Below are 17,430 nucleotides of genomic sequence, written 5' to 3' on the forward strand. Positions count from 1 at the left end.
TTAAGAGATACTATCGCTCAGAGAGTGTAGAGTGTAGGGGTTAAGGAATATTTATTCTCTTTTCCAGAGGAAATTCACAAGGAAAGCTTCTAGGTTTTTTTTTTTGTTTTGTTTTGTTTTCAATCTGAGAACTGCTAAACTCTGCTTTATGGTGGTACTGGGGATTGAACCTAGGACTCTGGAATCTCAGGAATGAATTTTTTTTGTGTGTAACCACTATGCTATCACTCCACCCACCCACCCACCAGGATTTTTGCTTGACAAGGAAAAGCCCATTTTTACAGAAAAGTTCTGATAAGATCATGCCTGATTTTCCTCTTCCTTTCTTTTCTTTTTGCCTCCAGGGTTATCATTGAGGCTCAGTGCCTGCATTATGAATCCACCGCTCATTTGGTCATTTATTATATTATTTTTTTGGTATAGGACAGAAAAATGAAGAGGGAAGGGGGAAAGATAGACACACCTGCAGACCTGCTTCACCGCTCTGCAGGTGGGGAGCTGGGGGCTCAAACCGGGATCCTTGCACTGGTCCTTATGCTTCATACTATATGTATTTAACCCAGTGTGCTACCGCCCACCTCCCTCTTTTCCTTTCTGATGTATTTCCAACAAGGAATCAGCATACTCTGAGGACATAGCAAATATATAATTTTTCTGTCAGGAGGTAAAGAAGCTAAGGAGAGAAAGTTGCTATGGGGAAACTTTTGCTCTAAGGGGTCATTAATGAGGGCAGTGATTCTGAGCTAGGTGACCCCTGTGAGGCTAGGGAAGTTGTTAATAATCCCCAAAACATATCTTGTTAAAAGGGAATTTAGAGATCGACTAAGGCAGCCCTTGTTTGCTCACAAGGAAACTAAGGTTGCTGCTAAGTGATAGCTTTGTCAAACTCTAGCTGGGGCTTACTTAAAAAAAAAACTGAATTATATTTATTTAATTACTGGATAGAGAAAGTCAGAAATCGAGAGGGAAGGGGGTGATAGAGATGGACAGAGACAGACAGATACCTGCAAACACTATTTCATCACCCACAAAGTTTTTCCCCTGCAGGTTAAACTAGGAACTCAAACTTGGGTCCTTGCACATTATAACATGTGTGCTCAACCAGTGCACCCCCACACCCCCTTTTTTTCCTACATCACCAGGGCTTCATTACTCCAGGATGATATGTTCTCCTCCTCCTCTTTCTTTTCAGATAGAGAAAAAGAGCGAGAGAGAGAGAGAGAGAGAGAGCGAGAAAGAGCCTATAGCACCAAAGCTTCCTTCAGTGTAGTAGGGCTGGGCTCAACACAAACCTGAGTCACACACACTATCTAAGGGAGCTATTTTGCTGCGCACACATACCCACCCACACTGGGCCTTTTTCCATCATGGAAATGAATGGGAGCATCCCTGTCACTTCCAGAGAGCGATGCTGCTATGAAATACTTAACCTGTGGTGAGCCAGGAGGTGGTGCAGTGGGTGAAAGCATTGGACTCTCAAAGGTGACGTTCCAAGTTTGGTCCCTGGCATTACATATGACAGCATGATGCTCTGGTTCTTTATCTCTCCCCTCTCTCTGCCTGCCCCTACCAATAAAAAAAAACTCTTTAAAAAACTATTTGGAGACATGTCTGCAGAAAAGGGAAGTTTTGATCCCCAAGGGAAGGAAACTGGGGGAAGGTAGACTTAGGGAGTTATGCCCAGACGAAAGGGTTCAGATTCATTGTGCAATCTGATGGGTGGTTTGTGAAGGGATCCATTTGCAGTGGATACTGAATTTCTTTTTTCAAAAATTTTATTTATTTTAAACTTTATTTTCCCTTTTGTTGCCCTTGTTTTTCATTGTTATTGTAATTATTATTGTTGTTACTGATGTTGTTAGATAGGACAGAGAGAAATGGAGAGAGAGGGGAAGACAGAGAGGGGGAGAGAAAGATAGATACCTGCAGACCTGCTTCACCGCCTGTGAAGTGACCCCCCTGCAGGTGGGGAGCCAGGAGCTCAAACTGGGATCCTTACACTGGTCCTTGCACTTCGCGCCACATGCGCTTAACCTGCTGTGTTACTGCACGACTCCTGGATAGTGATTTTCAAGGGGAGAAGGCAAATATTTCTCCCAGGAACTGGAAGAAGGGGGGCCCTCACCAAAGGAATGTGCATTACACTCTGGAAATCGTAAGATTTTGCTGCCATTTCCTGCCTCTCCAGGGTTGTCACTTGGATCTTTTTGAAATCAGGGGAAGGGGCTCAAGGCAGTGGTTTTGAGGCAATGTAAATACTTTACAGTATCTTATGGTCATGTTTACAAGACTGAACACAATTACCCAGACTCAGTAAACTGTATACTTGAGATGGATGGAAAAGGTAAATAAGAGAAATCAGAGGGACTTGTGAATTGGAGCCCAACAAAGCTGTTGTAAAAAACTGGGGGAGAGGGGGTGAAACTCAAGGACCCCAATAATGAGAAAGTTGTGGTGGTTGGGGGTAGGGTGGGCAGAATGGCTGACCAGCTGGGCCTACAGTGTATCATTTCCTCATCTGCAGCTTTTTTCTTTTCTTTTTTCTTTAGTTGATGCAGGGAGAAATTGAGAGCGAAGGGGGAGGGAGAGAGAAAGAGAGACACCTGCAGTATTGTTTCACCACTTGCAATGCTTTCCCCCTGCAGGTCTGGGGGCTTGAACTCAGATCCTTGAGCATGACAATGGGTGCATTCATCCAGGTGCTCTATTGCCCAGCCCTTCATTTGCAGCTTTTACTACTTTACTCACTACTCCATGACCCCTTCTTTATCAGAAAAATAAATAAATAAATAAATAAATAAATAAATAAAAGCAAGGCCGACTCATCTGTGGGGAGGTCGGAGGTTGTAGAAGAAAGAACTTGACAAACACACAGCCACCTCTTCATTTACTGTAAAATCCTGTTTAATTTGTAACATTTCAGGCAGAGAGAGGCCTTGAGGAGGAGAGGCAGAGGCAGCCGTGACCAACCCTCCACTCCAGCTTATCTTCCTGCTTCTCCCTCCTTCTCTCCCTGATCCCCGATGCATCCTCCTTTTCCTGGTGGCCAGCAAGCTCTGTCCCTCCTTCTTGCATTCACCCCCACCCCATTCTCTACTAACACACCCTCCATTCCATAGACCCACACATCTCCCCACAGATGGGACTCCAGAAATAGGGCATCCGACGGCCCAAGGGTTAAGATTAGCTTCATCATTGGAGAACTGTCATCCTATATCTGGCCCCAGGGAGAAGGAAGAGGAAAGGGGTAGAGCCAACAAGAGCTGCTCACACCCTAACAAGCTGGAGTACTGGTGTGGGTGGTCTCCAACTCCCTACTTCTCCAAGGCCTCTCAGGAAAGTTCCTGAGGGAAAGGGACACAGGGAGGCAAGGGGGACTTTGATGGAGCTACCCCGAGTGGGCAGGGAGGCCTGAGTATTGGTAGGGTAGAGAGGGGGAATGAAGGGCAGGCCTAGGGGGGATGAGAGTGGGTGGGGGACAGTCAGGAGGGGAAGTTGCCTGGTATGTGGCCTCAGCAGGCTGAGCAGCGGTCGCTCTTCTCTGCCAGGCCGGCTCCAGTGCCAGGGCTGCGGCGCAGTATGTCTTTCAGGGAGCTATCCTGCTCACTCAGCAGCTTGTTGATCTCATTCTGCTTGTATTCAGGTGACAGGCGGTGGCCAAAGCCTGAGCCCTTGCGGGAGGGTGGATTGGAGTGGCGTTGGGCACGACGGGCACAGGCCCGGATGATGAGGTACACCACCTCAGCCACGTTGAGGATAATACAGATGCCAGAGGCAGCCAGCATGAAGACAGTGAAGACGGTTTTCTCAGTAGGCCGGGATACGAAGCAGTCCACTGTGTTGGGGCAGGGGTAGGCATCACACTTGACTAGTCGCACCATGGCATAACCCGGATAGAGCAGGTAAAACACATACATGAACACAGCCTCAAACAGCAGCCGGAAGACCACGCTGATGACATAGGTCCACCAAAGGGTTCCCGAGATGTGCACCTTGTGCCTTTTCACCTCCTCCAAGTGGAGGGGGTCCCCATGGCCTTCGAGCCGCAGCATCTTTTTCTCTATGTGCTGCTGGTGGGCCACATGCATGGCCACCAGGAGGGCTGGTGTGGAGACCAGGATGAGCTGCAGGGACCACAGGCGCACGTGGGAGATGGGGAAGAAGTGGTCATAGCAGACACTGTTGCAGCCGGGCTGGAGGGTGTTGCAGATGAAGGAAGACTTCTCATCACCCCACACGCTCTCGGCGGCCACTACCAGCACCATGATGCGGAAGATGAAGATGACCGATAACCAGACCCGGCCAATGGCGGTTGAGTGTCGGTTCACACCACTGAGCAATGTGTACAAACCCGTCCAATTCATCCTGCCTCATTCACACCTGCAAGACACGAGGCAGTGGAGCAATCTGTGAGGAAGCTGGGCCTGCTACCCCTCCCCTTCCATCCCTTCCAAGAGCCAGTGACAGAAAAAGGAAGACAATCAAGGCTTGCTTCCCTCATCATCCCATCTCCCTTGCCAGCTTCCCCTCCTCCTACTAACTCACTCACTCGGCCTGACTTTCCCTAATCTGATCTCTCTTCTTCACTTTCACCCCTTGTTCTTCATTCTCTGCCCATTTCTTTGCCAGTCTCATCTTGTTCTGCCATCAACCATCAGCTATAGCTGCATTCCCTCCTCCATCACACCCCCAGGTCCCCATGTCTCTTTTAGTCTGCATTTGAGGCACAGCCAACACAGCCCTGTTACCTTGGGGAGCGCCTGTCCCTGAGGCCACCCAGACAGGTCCCCTATGGTCTCATGTCTGCGCAGGGGGAGTGGTCCCTGGTTCCGCGCCTGCGTCCCAATTCATTGCTGTCCAGTGCTGGGGAGTCATATGCTGCTTTATACCCAGTGTCTGCACAATGGGACCTTTGTGGGACTCTGAACAACGCCCTTTAGAATTCAGATCAAACGCCCTGACTTCCGCCCACCCTACACACAGAGCACTTGTGTCCCAACCCTGGACACCCAGCCTGCAACCACCTGTTCTGTGCCCGCCCGGTCCATCTCCACACCCGCCCATAGTCCCACCAGAAGAATGGCCATGGTGGGAGGAAGATGGAATAAAGACAGGTGCATGATAAGAGGGGACACCCAGATGTCTAGGGAGTGTGCTGGGGCCCTCCCCTATGGGCTCACTAGAAGCTTAGGGTCAGCAGAGTATTTTCTAGAATTAGATATCCTGAGTATGAGTGAGCTAGTAGAAAGGAAAAGGAACTCAAACATTTTCCCTTTCTTGTATTTCTTTTGGCCCATCTAGTAAGAAGGACTGCAGTAAGAATAAGAGGCTGAAGATCAGGTAAGTAAAGTAACTCACTCAAGGTCACACAGCTAGGAAATACTTGACCAGGATGCAGCACAGAAGTATCTGAAGGTGATGCTTAGGCTCCTGTGTTTCCTGTGTTTTGCAAAAGCAAAGCCATTAACTAGCCTTTGACATAGGGCACAAACACCACCATTGTTTTCTAAAATTTTATTTATTTATTTTCCTTTTTGTTGTCCTTTTATTGTTGTTGTTAGGTAGGACAGAGAGAGGAGGGGAAGACAGAGAGGGGGAAAGATAGACAGCTGGAGACCTGCTTCACTGCTTGACTCTCCTGTAGGTGGTGAGCCGGGGGTGCGAACCGGGATCCTTACCACATGTACTTAACCCTATAAGCTACTGCCCGACTCCCACCATCATCGTTTTTAATCACATTGTCATTGTTAACAACAGTGACAAAATCAAAAATAGCTGCTACCTATAAAAGCACAATAGACCTGAGAGTTGCTGACCTGTGCACCCATTCCAGCACCATGGCATGGAGCAAACCCGAGCCATCCCTTCTGAGGCTTCAGGAAAGGGAGTTGACACAGAGTCAGGGACAGGTCCACACATGGTAAGCATAGCCAGGAGGGGGAAAAAAAACCCAGCCATGCTAATCAAGTGAGCAGAAGATTAGAAGACAGAATCAGGTAAGAGTCACATTGTTCTAGGTTTGACTCCTATTTCTTCACTGAATGTGTCCTTGGACAACTCAGCCAACTCCTCTGAACCTGAACCTCCTTACTTACCTATACGCAAAGTTAATAATACTCAGAGTTGCTTTGGGATCACGGAGCAGCTACAGTTACAGAGTTGGTCACCAAGGGAAGAATCTCAGGGACTGTTGCTAGGGAAAGCTAAGTGGTCTGCCACATCCAATATCCCTCACTTTCTTTCTTAGCTCTGTGGTTGACCTAGTGTCTATCTGAGATAGAACAGACATTTTTGTTGCTGGCCTCCTCCCCTCCCCCAAAATCAACTGTACTTTGTCACCTCCGGGTTTCATGAGTTTGCCCGTTGCTCTGAAGAAATTCTTCTCTATTCCGTAAGCAGACAAAGGTCTCCTACCCCCTCCCCATCACTGCTGCCTTGAAGAGGTAAGGAAATCATGCAAGAAGCAGTGAACTGAATGTGAGGAGAGCACACAGGTCAGACTACTAAGAAATCTGGAACATTTCCTGCTCTTAGTGCAGGGCCAGCCGTTGTGGCAGAAGCCCCTTATCCAGTTCTGGTTGGTCCTCTCTGTTGTAGGGGGAAGTTGTTTGGTGTTCAATTCCCAAATATACCAGCTGTTACAAAAGGGTTGAGGAAATAGCCTGATGATTATGCAAATAATTTTCATTCTACAGACTCTGAGGTTCCAGGTTCAGTCCCCTACACCACTATAAGCCAGAGGTGAGTAGTGCTCTGGTAAATACACACACCCTGCAAAAACAACAAAACAATGAAGTAATTAGAAAGAAAGAAATCACCCCCAAAAATTTAAAACAGAGGGAGACGGATGGTAGTGCAGCGGGTTAAGCTCTCGTGGCGCAAAGCACCAAGGACTGGCATAAGGATCCCGGTTCGAGCACCTGGCTCCCCACCTGCAGGGGAGTCGCTTCACAAGCAGGTCTGCAGGTGTCTATTTTTTTCTCCCCCTCTCTGTCTTCCCCTCCTCTCTCCATTTCTCTCTGTCTTATCTAACAACGAGGACATCAAGAACAATAACTACAACAATAAAAAAAAAATCAGGAGAAACAAAGAAGGCACACAGGACATAGATTAATTCTTTGAATAAGGTTTGTTCATTTAACTAAGACAAAATAAATAAATTAAAAAAAACAGCCAAGTGAGACCTAAAACAGCTGGGGCAGCAGAAAGACTGGTCCTTTTTCTCTGGTGCCCCAGGATTCCAAAGGCTGAGCTGTTAAGGGTGGGGAAGGGGAGGTGGGGTACTTAGGAGGGAGTGGGGGAACACTGGGATTGATTGTAAAGAAATGCTTAGTCTTCCCCCTCTCTGTCTTCCCCTGCTCTCTCCATTTCTCTCTGTCCTAACCAACAATGAAGGCATCAATAACAACAATAATAACCACAACAATAAAACAAGGGCAACAAAAGGGAATAAATAAATAAATATTTTAAAAAATGCTTAGTCTGGGGAGTTGGGCAGTAGCGCAGCAGGTTAAGCACTTGAAGTGCAAGGACCAGCTGAAGGATCCCCGTTCGAGCTCCGGGCTTCCCACCTGTAGGGGGGTCGCTTCACAGGCAGTGAAGCAGGTCTACAGGTGTCTTTCTTTTCCTGTCTCTGTCTTCCCCTCCTTTCCCCATTTCTCTCTGTCCTATCCAACAACAACGACATCAATAACAATAATAACTACAACAACAATAAAAAACAACAAGAGCAACAAAAGGCAATATATATTGGCTTCGTCTGTTGAGACATGTTAGGCTTCAGAAGATGTGGTTTAAGGACCACGAGTAAGAATAGCCCTTTATTTCTCTAGAGTCAGAAAATCCATGGTTGTTTAAAAGGGCTGGCAGTGAGGGATGGGGAGTGACTGCACAAGGCACAGGTGCTGAAACCATCCCCACACCTATAGTGACAGTTGAGCAGTTCTATGAATCTGCATGCAGTGAAAATGGTGAATGTGTGTAGAGTGTGACTCTGTGAGAAACAAAAAGAAATACTGAACAAGATCATTTTGCAGTGCACCTGTTCTGTGACAGCCCCTCCTCTGTGAATTATGTTTTTCTGAAAACAAACACATGAAGTAGGGGTTCTTTGTAAGCTGATGGGGAAACCGAGGTAAAGTAAGGTGAAGGGACTTGTCCAATGGACATTAGGGCCACATAGTTAATACATGACTGAACTGGGATTTGAACCAGACCAAGCTGATGCACATCCTTGTGGTTCATATTCTCTCTTTCTCCCATCCTTTCTTTTCCTTCCCCCTGCCCCAGAGTACTGCTCAATTCTGGCTTATAGCAGTGCTGGGAACTGGACTTGGAAGCTCAGAGGCTAAGGCATGAAAGCTGTTTACATAAGGGGGCAGGCAATGGTGTACCTGGTTGAGTGCACTCGCTGCGGCTCAGTGCCTGTGCTACAAATCCACTGCTCCTTCAGCCATTTTTCTATTTTATTGAGTAACACAGAGAGAAATTGAGAGGGGAGGGCGAGGGGAGAGAGTGACACCTGCAGACCCCCTTCACTTGTGAAGCTACTCCCCTGAAGGTGGGAAGCTGGGGGCTTGAACCAGGATCATTGCTTGGGTCCTTGCACTTCGTACTATGTGCGCTTAAGCTGGTGTGCCACCTCTCAGCCTGCCACCACCTGGCCCCCTCTTTCTCCCTCTCTATATCCCTCTTCCTTCTCAATTTGTCTGTCTCTATCCAATAAATAATAAAAAAAAACGTTGTTTGTATAACCATTATGTCATCTCCACATTCTTCCCCTGAGTAGAATTCTAAGTTTTTTTTTTCTGAGTGTCTTTTAGAAACAGGGAGATTCAAAATGTTCTCCTTTTCTTTTTTCTTCTTCCCTTCTCTATCAACTGACAGTTTGTTGCTGCTGTCTTCCTTCCCAGGACCCTTTGTGGCCTCCTGCTCTGTTCTGTTTTCCACCTCTGTCCTTACCTGTCTTGGGTTGCTTCTTCAAATTTCAAGGCACACTTCAGTTGCTTTTTTCTCTATGTTTCATGGGGGTATTTTCCCCCACCCTCTCCCATAGCCTGGTTACTACTGAGATCCTAGGCTCTTGGCCCTTGTCTCATTTTGAACTCTGGAGGACAAAGTCAGTAGCTCACTTTTGGTCTTCTGAGGACTCTTGTGTGGGCACTGGGGTTTCAGTTTTGCAGTCTCTTGAAAGGAGAGTTGATTCCTATGTCAATATCAATGCTTTAAGAATTTCATTAAGAACAAAACAAGAGAGAGAGAAAGAAAGAAAACATTAAGAGTAGTGACTTGCGGGAGTCGGGCTGTAGCGCAGCGGGTTAAGTGCAGGTGGCACAAAGCACAAGCACCGGCATAAGGATCCCGGTTCGAGCCCCGCTCCCCACCTGCAGGGGAGTCGCTTCACAAGCGGTGAAGCAGGTCTGCTGGTGTCTATCTTTCTCTCCCCCTCTCTGTCTTCCCCTCATCTCTCCATTTCTCTCTGTCATATCCAACAACAACGACAGCAATGATAACTACAACAATAAAAAAAACAATAAGGGCAACAAAAGGGAATAAATAAATAAAATAAAATAAAACACTGGGGAGGTGACTGTACTTTAAAAAAATTTAAAAAAAAGAGTAGTGACTTGCTTTTTAAAATTTTTTTTTAATATTTATTTTATTTATTTATTCCCTTTTGTTGCCCTTGTTGTTTTATTGTTGTGGTTATTATTGTTGTTGTCGTTGTTGGATAGGAAAGAGAGAAATGGAGACAGGAGGGGAAGACAGAGAGGAGAGAAAGATAGACACCTGCAGATCTGCTTCACTGCCTGTGAAGTGACTCCCCTGCAGGTGGGGAGCCGGGGTTCGAACCGGGATCCTTATGCCGGTCCTTGTGCTTTGCGCCACCTGCGCTTAACCCGTTGCGCTACAGCCCAACTCCTGTGACTTGCTTTTGAAGTGCAAACTCTTTCCCCCCGTGACATTGGGTTAAAGTCCAAGTATCGATATGTTCTGTGTTATTCCAGGGGTGTTTTGTGTTCACACTGGAATTGAGCAAGATTTATCCCATCACATCAAACTTTGACTTTAGCCTCAGATTTAGGGTTGCCCAAGCCCTCCAGCCTAGGTCAGAATCAGGAGACTGTGCTCTGCTATTACCACAGTCCTGTCATGCTTTCTCCATTCTCCAGGTGAGGAAGCTAAGGCTGAGAGATAGGGGAGGAGAGGGGGGAGATAATGAAGAACTTGTGCCACAGTTGGGCAGCTACACTATGACATGGGAAAGTCAAGTTTCAGACAGATTCTTCTCTGACTTCAAAGGTTTTGTGTGTTGCTCTATTTTCCGGTAAGGGCTTTGCATTCTGAGGCCAGGCCCAGAACAAAGATGTTCCCCCAGCCACGTGCTTGCATGTGCAGGTGTATATGTACACACGCACATGCTCAGGTATGTGTATGTGACTCGTATACAGCTCACCAAATCTGTTTCTTTCAGTTGATTTTTTTTTTGCCCCTACCTCTCCTAGTCCTGCTTCAAAACGACAGGAAATCCTTGTGTATTTTTAGGTTCTGGGAATAGGGGCCTGACTTGACTGGATAAAGTTACATTCAGTTTTAGACTTTATACACCCTCCCCCATTTCACAGGCAGTCTCTGGTCAACAGGGATAGGGGGCTGCTTTTTGAGGGTTTTTTTGTTTTGTTTAGTTTTTTAATGAACTTCAGGCTGTCTCTGGATGAAAGTGACCCCTACAAGCTCTCCTTTTCTTTTTCTGGACAGATAGTTAGATAGACTACACACTGAAACTTCTTTCAATGCAGTGGAGGCCAGGCTTAAATCTGGGTTGTGCATATGAGAAAGCAGGGCACTATCAAATGAGTTATCTCACTGTCTGGGCCTTCTACTGTTCATCTCTCTCTCCCTCTTTCTCTGTCCTGCCTGGGTCCACAGCCCTGCAGACATTGCTCTTGCCCTCTCCACCCCCTGCTCAATCTATTCTATAGCCAGGCTTGGGTAAGGGCTAGTCTAGCTCATTCCCATGTACTCCTCCTTCTCTTGTTTGGCCTCAGTCTTTTCCTAGAGCTCCTGCTAATATTGACTCCCTTATGAACTATTTGGACTACACCCTCGTACTCCTCCATCAACGGTTTGGTCTGAATTCCTGTTGCTCTCTTCTCGGGCTTATTCTAACAGCTGACACTTAAGCAAAGCCTCATATGTTTTGGGATCTGAGTGCTTACCACAAGCCTGGGAGCCACAGGGGGTACTGTCTTTAATTTACCAAGGAGACAGGAGACTCAAAGAGGAGGTGTGACTTAGCATACAATCAGTGCAGGACTCACAGTGGTCCTTCATCAAACCCAAGTTTCTTCCTCATCATTCTACTTCATTCCTCTCAACATCCTCCCCCCACGACACACACACACTTGTCCCTCTTCTCTGTGATTTCCTTTTTTCCTGCTATTCCTTAACTCCAAGCATTCTCCTGTGACATTCCCAACAGATGGAACAACTTTCCAACAGCTGGGGTGGGGGAGAAGGCAGCACCCTTCCTTCTCCAAATTGTCACTTCTTCCAAGTTCAGTTTGAGCCTGCCTGCCTCACTCCAGACAACAATGCTTGCACTGGATTTGAGGGTGGCTGTTGGCTGCCCCCCTGCATCTATGGAGGGCACCACATCCATTTTTCCACAGCCCCCACCTTAACTGCCTGACTACCTTCTGATCAGGGGTGGAACATAGCACTTGGAAGTGCCCAAGAGTCCCATTAAGCCCTGCCCCTGGGTGACAGGCAAGGTTTTTAAAGAGAAGAACCTGGCCAGCTAACTGGCACTTAGGAGTTTCCTTAAGTCTCCCTGGGAATCTGCCTCTGCAGGGATGAAAGAAGATTGAGGGATCAAAAAAGAGAGGAGAAGCAGCTTTGAGCCTGTGAAGAGCATAAGAGTTGGGGGCTACAGAGAAAGATCCAGCCAGTCTGTCACCTGGCAAAAGCTGGCCAGAGGGCCCTCACTCCAGCTCAGGGGAAGTACAGAAAGGATCTGGGTGGCAGAATGCTGAGGCTAAAGGGCAGCAGCACCCTGGCCTCTCCCCAGCTCCAGTGTCTGGGCCTCTGGATCACACCAGCCCCTCTGGAGCCACCTCCCTCGGCCCCCCAGCCTTCTTACCTTACTGCTGCTGCCCTTCCCCAGTGAATGTCTGCAGGTGTGTCTGCACTGTGTCACTAGGTACTGTCAGCCCAGCCCAGCCCAGGGGAGGGACAAAGAGACCAGGGCCAGAGCCAGATATGGCCCGAAGCCCAAGAGGAACCAGACAAATATTAACCAGCCTCACCTCCTCCGGCACACAATCATTAAATAAGATTGATCCCTCAACTCCCAATGGACTGGGAGATACAGATTCAACAGCTGTATGTATTGTGGGGGGTGGGGGTCACTGCCCTGGCTCAGAGAGGGAGAGGTCTCATCGTCCCTAACACATACATATTTCACTCACCTGGGAGGCTGAAATGAACTTGAACTTACCCACAGCCCCTCACTTGCCCCACCTCCTGATCATAGGTACAGCCAATGTTTGGGCAAACTGTGGAGAGTGCCAACCCATCCTTCTCCCAATCTCTAAAGAAATCTGACTATGGGAAGAAAAATAAGCATGGGCAATGCTTACTGATGCCTGGGGTTGGAGAGGGTAGTAAAGTTTTTCTCTGACATGGCAGTTCTGGCGTGCCTTTTAGCTCTCTGTCCTGAATGACTAGAAAGGAATGGTTAAAGTATGTCTAGTCCCACCCTAGTACCTTAAAACCAACTCTAGGGGGATGGGCAGTGGCACAGCAGGTTAAGCACACATGGCTCAAAGCACAAGGACTAGCTAAGGATCCAGGTTCGAGCCCCCGGATCCCCACCGACAGGCTGTGAAGCAGGTCTGCAGATGTCTTTCTCTCCTCCACTCTGTCTTCCCCTCCTCTCCCCATTTCTCTCTGTCCTAGCTAACAACAGCAACAATAACAACAATAAGGGTGACAACAAGGGCAACAAAATGGCTTCCAGGAGCAATGGATTCGTAGTTTAGGCACCGAGCCCCAGCAATAACCCTGGAAGCAAAAAAAAAAAAATTTAAAAATTTAAAAAAAGCAACCAAATGGTCTTTTAAATTTTGTCAAAACTGTGGTGGTGGTGGCAATCAGAGGGATGAGTGCCCAAGACTTTGGTGGTGAGTGCATTCAAGAGTTACACACACACATACAGGTCTTGAAACTATACTTCTGAAATCTTATAATTTAGTAAATCAATGTTAAAACAATAATAATAAAAGGCTATTTTTAATTGTATTCTATCTTTGGGGATGAAGACAGTTCAACCACAAAGTATATTATGTTCAGTCACAGATCTTGGCAATCAGTAAGGTAAACAGAGAATGTCAATAGTTCACTGTGCAATAGCCCAGTTGAAGGAAGGTTTACTGAAGACCCCCAATAATTTTGTGGCCTTGAGTGGTGATGAAGAAATAAGTAAAGTTGGATCAGGAAGACAGCTCACTTGAATAGTATGTTTGTGGGACCCAGGTTCGAGCCTGGCCCCTGCTAGACTAGAGGAAACCAGTGCTGTGGCATCTCTGCCTTTCTTTTATTTTTTTTTTCTCTTCTCCTCCAGGGTTATTGCTGGGCTCGGTGCCTGCACCATGAATCCACCGCTCCTGGAGGCCATTCTTCCTCCTTTTTGTTGCCCTAGTTGTTGCAGCCTCGTTGCTGTTATTATTGCCATTGTTGACGTTGCTTTGTTGTTGGATAGGACAGAGAGAAATGGAGAGAGGAGGGGAAGACAGAGAGAGAGGGGAGAGAAAGATAGACACCTGCAGACCTGCTTTACCGCCTGCGAAGCGACTCCCCTGCAGGTGGAGAGCCAGGGGCTCGAACCGGGATCCTTAGGCCGGTCCCTGCGCTTTGCGCCACGTGCGCTTAACCCACTGCCACCTCCCGACCCCCGCATCTCTGCCTTTCTAAAAAGTCAGACTGGACTGGTGAAGCCCCAAGGATGACCAAAACCGGGGAGGGCTGGTGAAATAATTCATTTTGATATAGTACTACTTTTTCATGTGGAGACACAGGCTTGAGCCTGGCCCCCACTGCACTCTGCCTTCACTATCTCTATCTAGAAGAAGGAAGTAGGAAAGAAGGAAGGAAGTCAGCAGAAACCAGTAACTAGCCTTCTGTTTTTTCACCTGAACCAGCCAGACAGCATCAGCTCCCATTGACCAAACCTGGGCATATGGAAACATCAATACATGTCTTGACTGGACATTTACTGGCAGGTAGCAGAGAAGCAGGGAACAACATATCAATTGTCCTTAAGGAACTTCTTTCTTTTCTTTTTTTTTCACAGTCACGGTCTCACACAAGTAGATCTTTAATGCTTTAGGTGACTTTTTCATTCAGACAGAGAGAGGGAGAGACACCACAACATATAAGCTTTCTCTGGTACCATAGTGTCTTCCATGTGGGGCTGGGACTTGAACCTGGATCCCCTGCATGGCAAGACACAAGCCCTATCTAGTAAGCTATCTCTTTGACCTTGTTCTTCTTAAAAAAAAAACTTATTTATTACCTTGTATTTAAGTGTTATTCATTTTTTTTCTTTTACTAGAGCACTGCTCAGCTCTGACTTATGGTGGTACAGGGGGTTGAAACTGGGACTTTGGAGCCTCAGGCATAAGAGTCTCTTTGCATAACCACTGTGCTATTTACGCCTGCTCTTATCTTGTATTAGCCATCAAGTTTACTGCTGGGGCTTATTGCCTGCATGGTTCCAGAGTTCCTGGTGACCATTTTCCCTTCTTTTTGATAGAGGGTGAGAGACAGAGGGATAAATAGAGGAATCACCTGCAGCACAGTGTATGAAGCTTCTCCCTTGCAGGCGGAAATCAGGGACTTGAACCCGGGTCCTTAAGCATAGTAACATCTGTGCTCAACTATGTGCACCAATTAGCCCGTTACCCTGTTATTATTTATTAATTTATTAGCTTTAATATTTTATTTATTGGATAGAAACAGAAGGAAAATTGAGAGAAAGAGAGATACCTGCAGACCTACTTTACTGGCCATAAAGCTTTCCCCCTGCCAGCAGGGGCCATGAACTTGAACCTGGGTCCTTGCGCATTGTAACATGTGCGTTCAACCAGGTGCAAGGTGCACCACCACCTGCCCGCTATGGCCCTGTTCTTAAGGAATTTATCAACTTCCTGAGGAGACATGGTTAACACTGAAGAAATTTCCATGAAAGATGTAGTGTATTCAGTTATGTTGTTCTGATTTTGCTAATAGTTCAAAGAAGGGGAAGATTAGAGTAAATTAATCAAGGGAGACTTACTAGAGGAGGTGAGACTTGAGTAGGCAAAGAGTGGATGGGACTTGGAAAGGAGAAGGGTAAGTATTACTGTGGTCCTCAAAATAATCCTATAGGGGTAGAGGAGACAGCATAATGTTTATGCAAACAGACTCTCATGCCTGAGGCTCCTAAGTTCCAGGTTCAATCCCCCACATCACCGTAAGCCAGAGCTGTGCAGTGCGCTGGTGTTTCTGTGTCTCTCTCAAAAATAAAATCAATTAAAATAATAATAATAATCTATGGGGCACGGGTGGTGACTTACCTAACAGAGTATATATTACCATAAGCAAGGACCTGGGTTCCTTCCTACAGGGAGAGAAACAGAGCAAAATTGAAGGGGAAGGGGAGCTAGGGAAAGACAGGTACCTGCAACCCTGCTTAACTACTTTTGAATCTCCCTCTCACTCCCCAGCAAATGGGGACTAGGGACTTGAACTTGTGTTCTTGATCATTAAATGACATTCTTTCTTTAAAAAAAATTATTATCTTTATTAGCTAGAAATTGAGAGGAGAGGGGGAGCTAGAGAGGGAAAGAGATAGAGACCTGCAGTACTGCTTCACCAGTTGCAAAGCTTCCCCCCTGCAGGTGGGGGCTGGGGACTCTAACCCAGGTCCTTGCACATTGTAACATGTGTGCTCAACCAGGTGTGCCATCACTTGGCCCCATTAAATGACATTTTTAATATTCCCCTCTTAGAGGGGAATTGAGGCCTGCAGGGCTTAATAGCTAAGGACACCCCCCCCTCGCTAGTAAAAGATAACCTCTAAATCTGTTTTAATATTTACTTATTTATTGGACACAGAGAGAAACTAAGATGGAAAGGAGAAATAAAGAGAGTGAGAAAGCACTGCCTCACCACTCATGAATTTTCTTCCTGCAGGTGGGGACCGGGGCTTGAACCCAGGCGCCCTTGCACATGGTAACTAACATGTCTGTTCAACTGAGTGTGCCACTGCCCGGATCCTAGAACCTATTCTTCTAACCTCTGAGAAAGGAGAAAGAACCAGACATCACTCTGGTACTGTGCTACTGAGGATTGAAGTAGGGACCTCATGCTTGAGAGTCCAGTGCTTTAACCACTACTCCACCTCCCAGACCACACCAGAAGGTTCTTTTCTAAGCTATCAGGAGAGATGAAACCTAACTAGAGTACCTACATGAAGACAGTAAGTCCTTAGTGCTGTAGGCAGACAGCAGGTGCCAGGAGGCAGTGGGATGTAGGAGAAAAGAGCAGGCTGCCTGATAAGGTGGCGCTGGACTTGGGTCCCAGAGGAGATACATTCCAGGTGACAGGAATCTGGGAGAAGCGTTAGGGAATGGTGAGCAGACCTGTTTGACCAGAAGAGAGCTCCTGCAGGAGAGTTCTTTGGAAGGGGAACGTCAAGTCCCTAGCAATGTGTGCTCATTGCTCCATGTATTCTGGCATGGTTCCTTAGGGTGCCCGTTGTTTTAGTCTATAGGAAGTCTACCTGTGTAGCTTAGAGCTGCATTTTTAAAAAAAGTACTCTTGCTCCAACTGACCTGATTTCTACTTGTTTGCTGCTACTGTTGCAAAATGAAGGAAAGCAGAGATGAGTCTGTTTGCTACTGGTAGGAGCTGAAAACCAGCTTCAGTCTTGCAGCCTAAGTAGATTTAAAAGAAAATTTAGAGTAGTAGGGCACCAAAGTAAAAACCCTGTGGTGAGGGGTAGACATGCAATTTCCTGGGCCAGTGGGGGTGGGGGTGGGTGGGTGGGATGGGACATAGTCTTTTTTTATTATTATCTTTATTTATTTATTGGATAGACAGTCAGAAATCAAGAGGGAAGGGAGGGACACGGAGAGTGAGAGACACTTACAGCCCTGCTTCACCACTTGTGAAGCTTTCCCCCTGCAGGTGTGGACCGGGGACTTGAACCTGGGTCCTTGCACATTGTAACCTGTGCAGTCAACCAGGTGCGCCACCACCCGGCCCCTTTAAGGGACACAGTCTTTTGGTGGTGGGAATGGTGTTTATGTACACTCCTAGTAAAGTGTAGTCATATAAATCACTAGTTAATTAATATGAGAGGGGGGAAATTAATTGTATGTCTTG

The 17,430-nt window shown here is 46.9% G+C and overlaps 1 protein-coding gene across 4 annotated transcripts in view; it reads right to left on the reverse strand.

Moving 5' to 3' along the window:
* Positions 1 to 2,882: 2,882 nt before the first annotated feature.
* The window catches only part of GJB1 (gap junction protein beta 1), a 62,112-nt gene continuing 47,564 nt past the window's right edge, over positions 2,883 to 17,430 (reverse strand). Inside the window, exons 1-3 of one of the 4 annotated variants that reach the window (XM_016193819.2) lie at positions 12,143 to 12,221; positions 5,359 to 5,439; positions 2,883 to 4,380 (exon numbers count right to left, since the gene is read on the reverse strand). In XM_016193819.2, the coding sequence (XP_016049305.1) occupies positions 3,513 to 4,364 (852 nt within the window). In that variant the 5' untranslated portion in view covers positions 4,365 to 4,380; positions 5,359 to 5,439; positions 12,143 to 12,221 and the 3' untranslated portion in view covers positions 2,883 to 3,512. Of the gene's footprint in view, positions 4,381 to 4,748; positions 4,847 to 5,358; positions 5,440 to 12,142; positions 12,237 to 17,430 lie in introns of those variants that run through there. The other 3 variants (XM_016193818.2, XM_007535943.3, XM_060183445.1) reach the window with 3 other exon arrangements.

Source organism: Erinaceus europaeus, chromosome X, assembly GCF_950295315.1.
Source record: "Erinaceus europaeus chromosome X, mEriEur2.1, whole genome shotgun sequence".
In the NCBI taxonomy this organism is placed as follows: Eukaryota; Metazoa; Chordata; class Mammalia; order Eulipotyphla; family Erinaceidae; genus Erinaceus; species Erinaceus europaeus.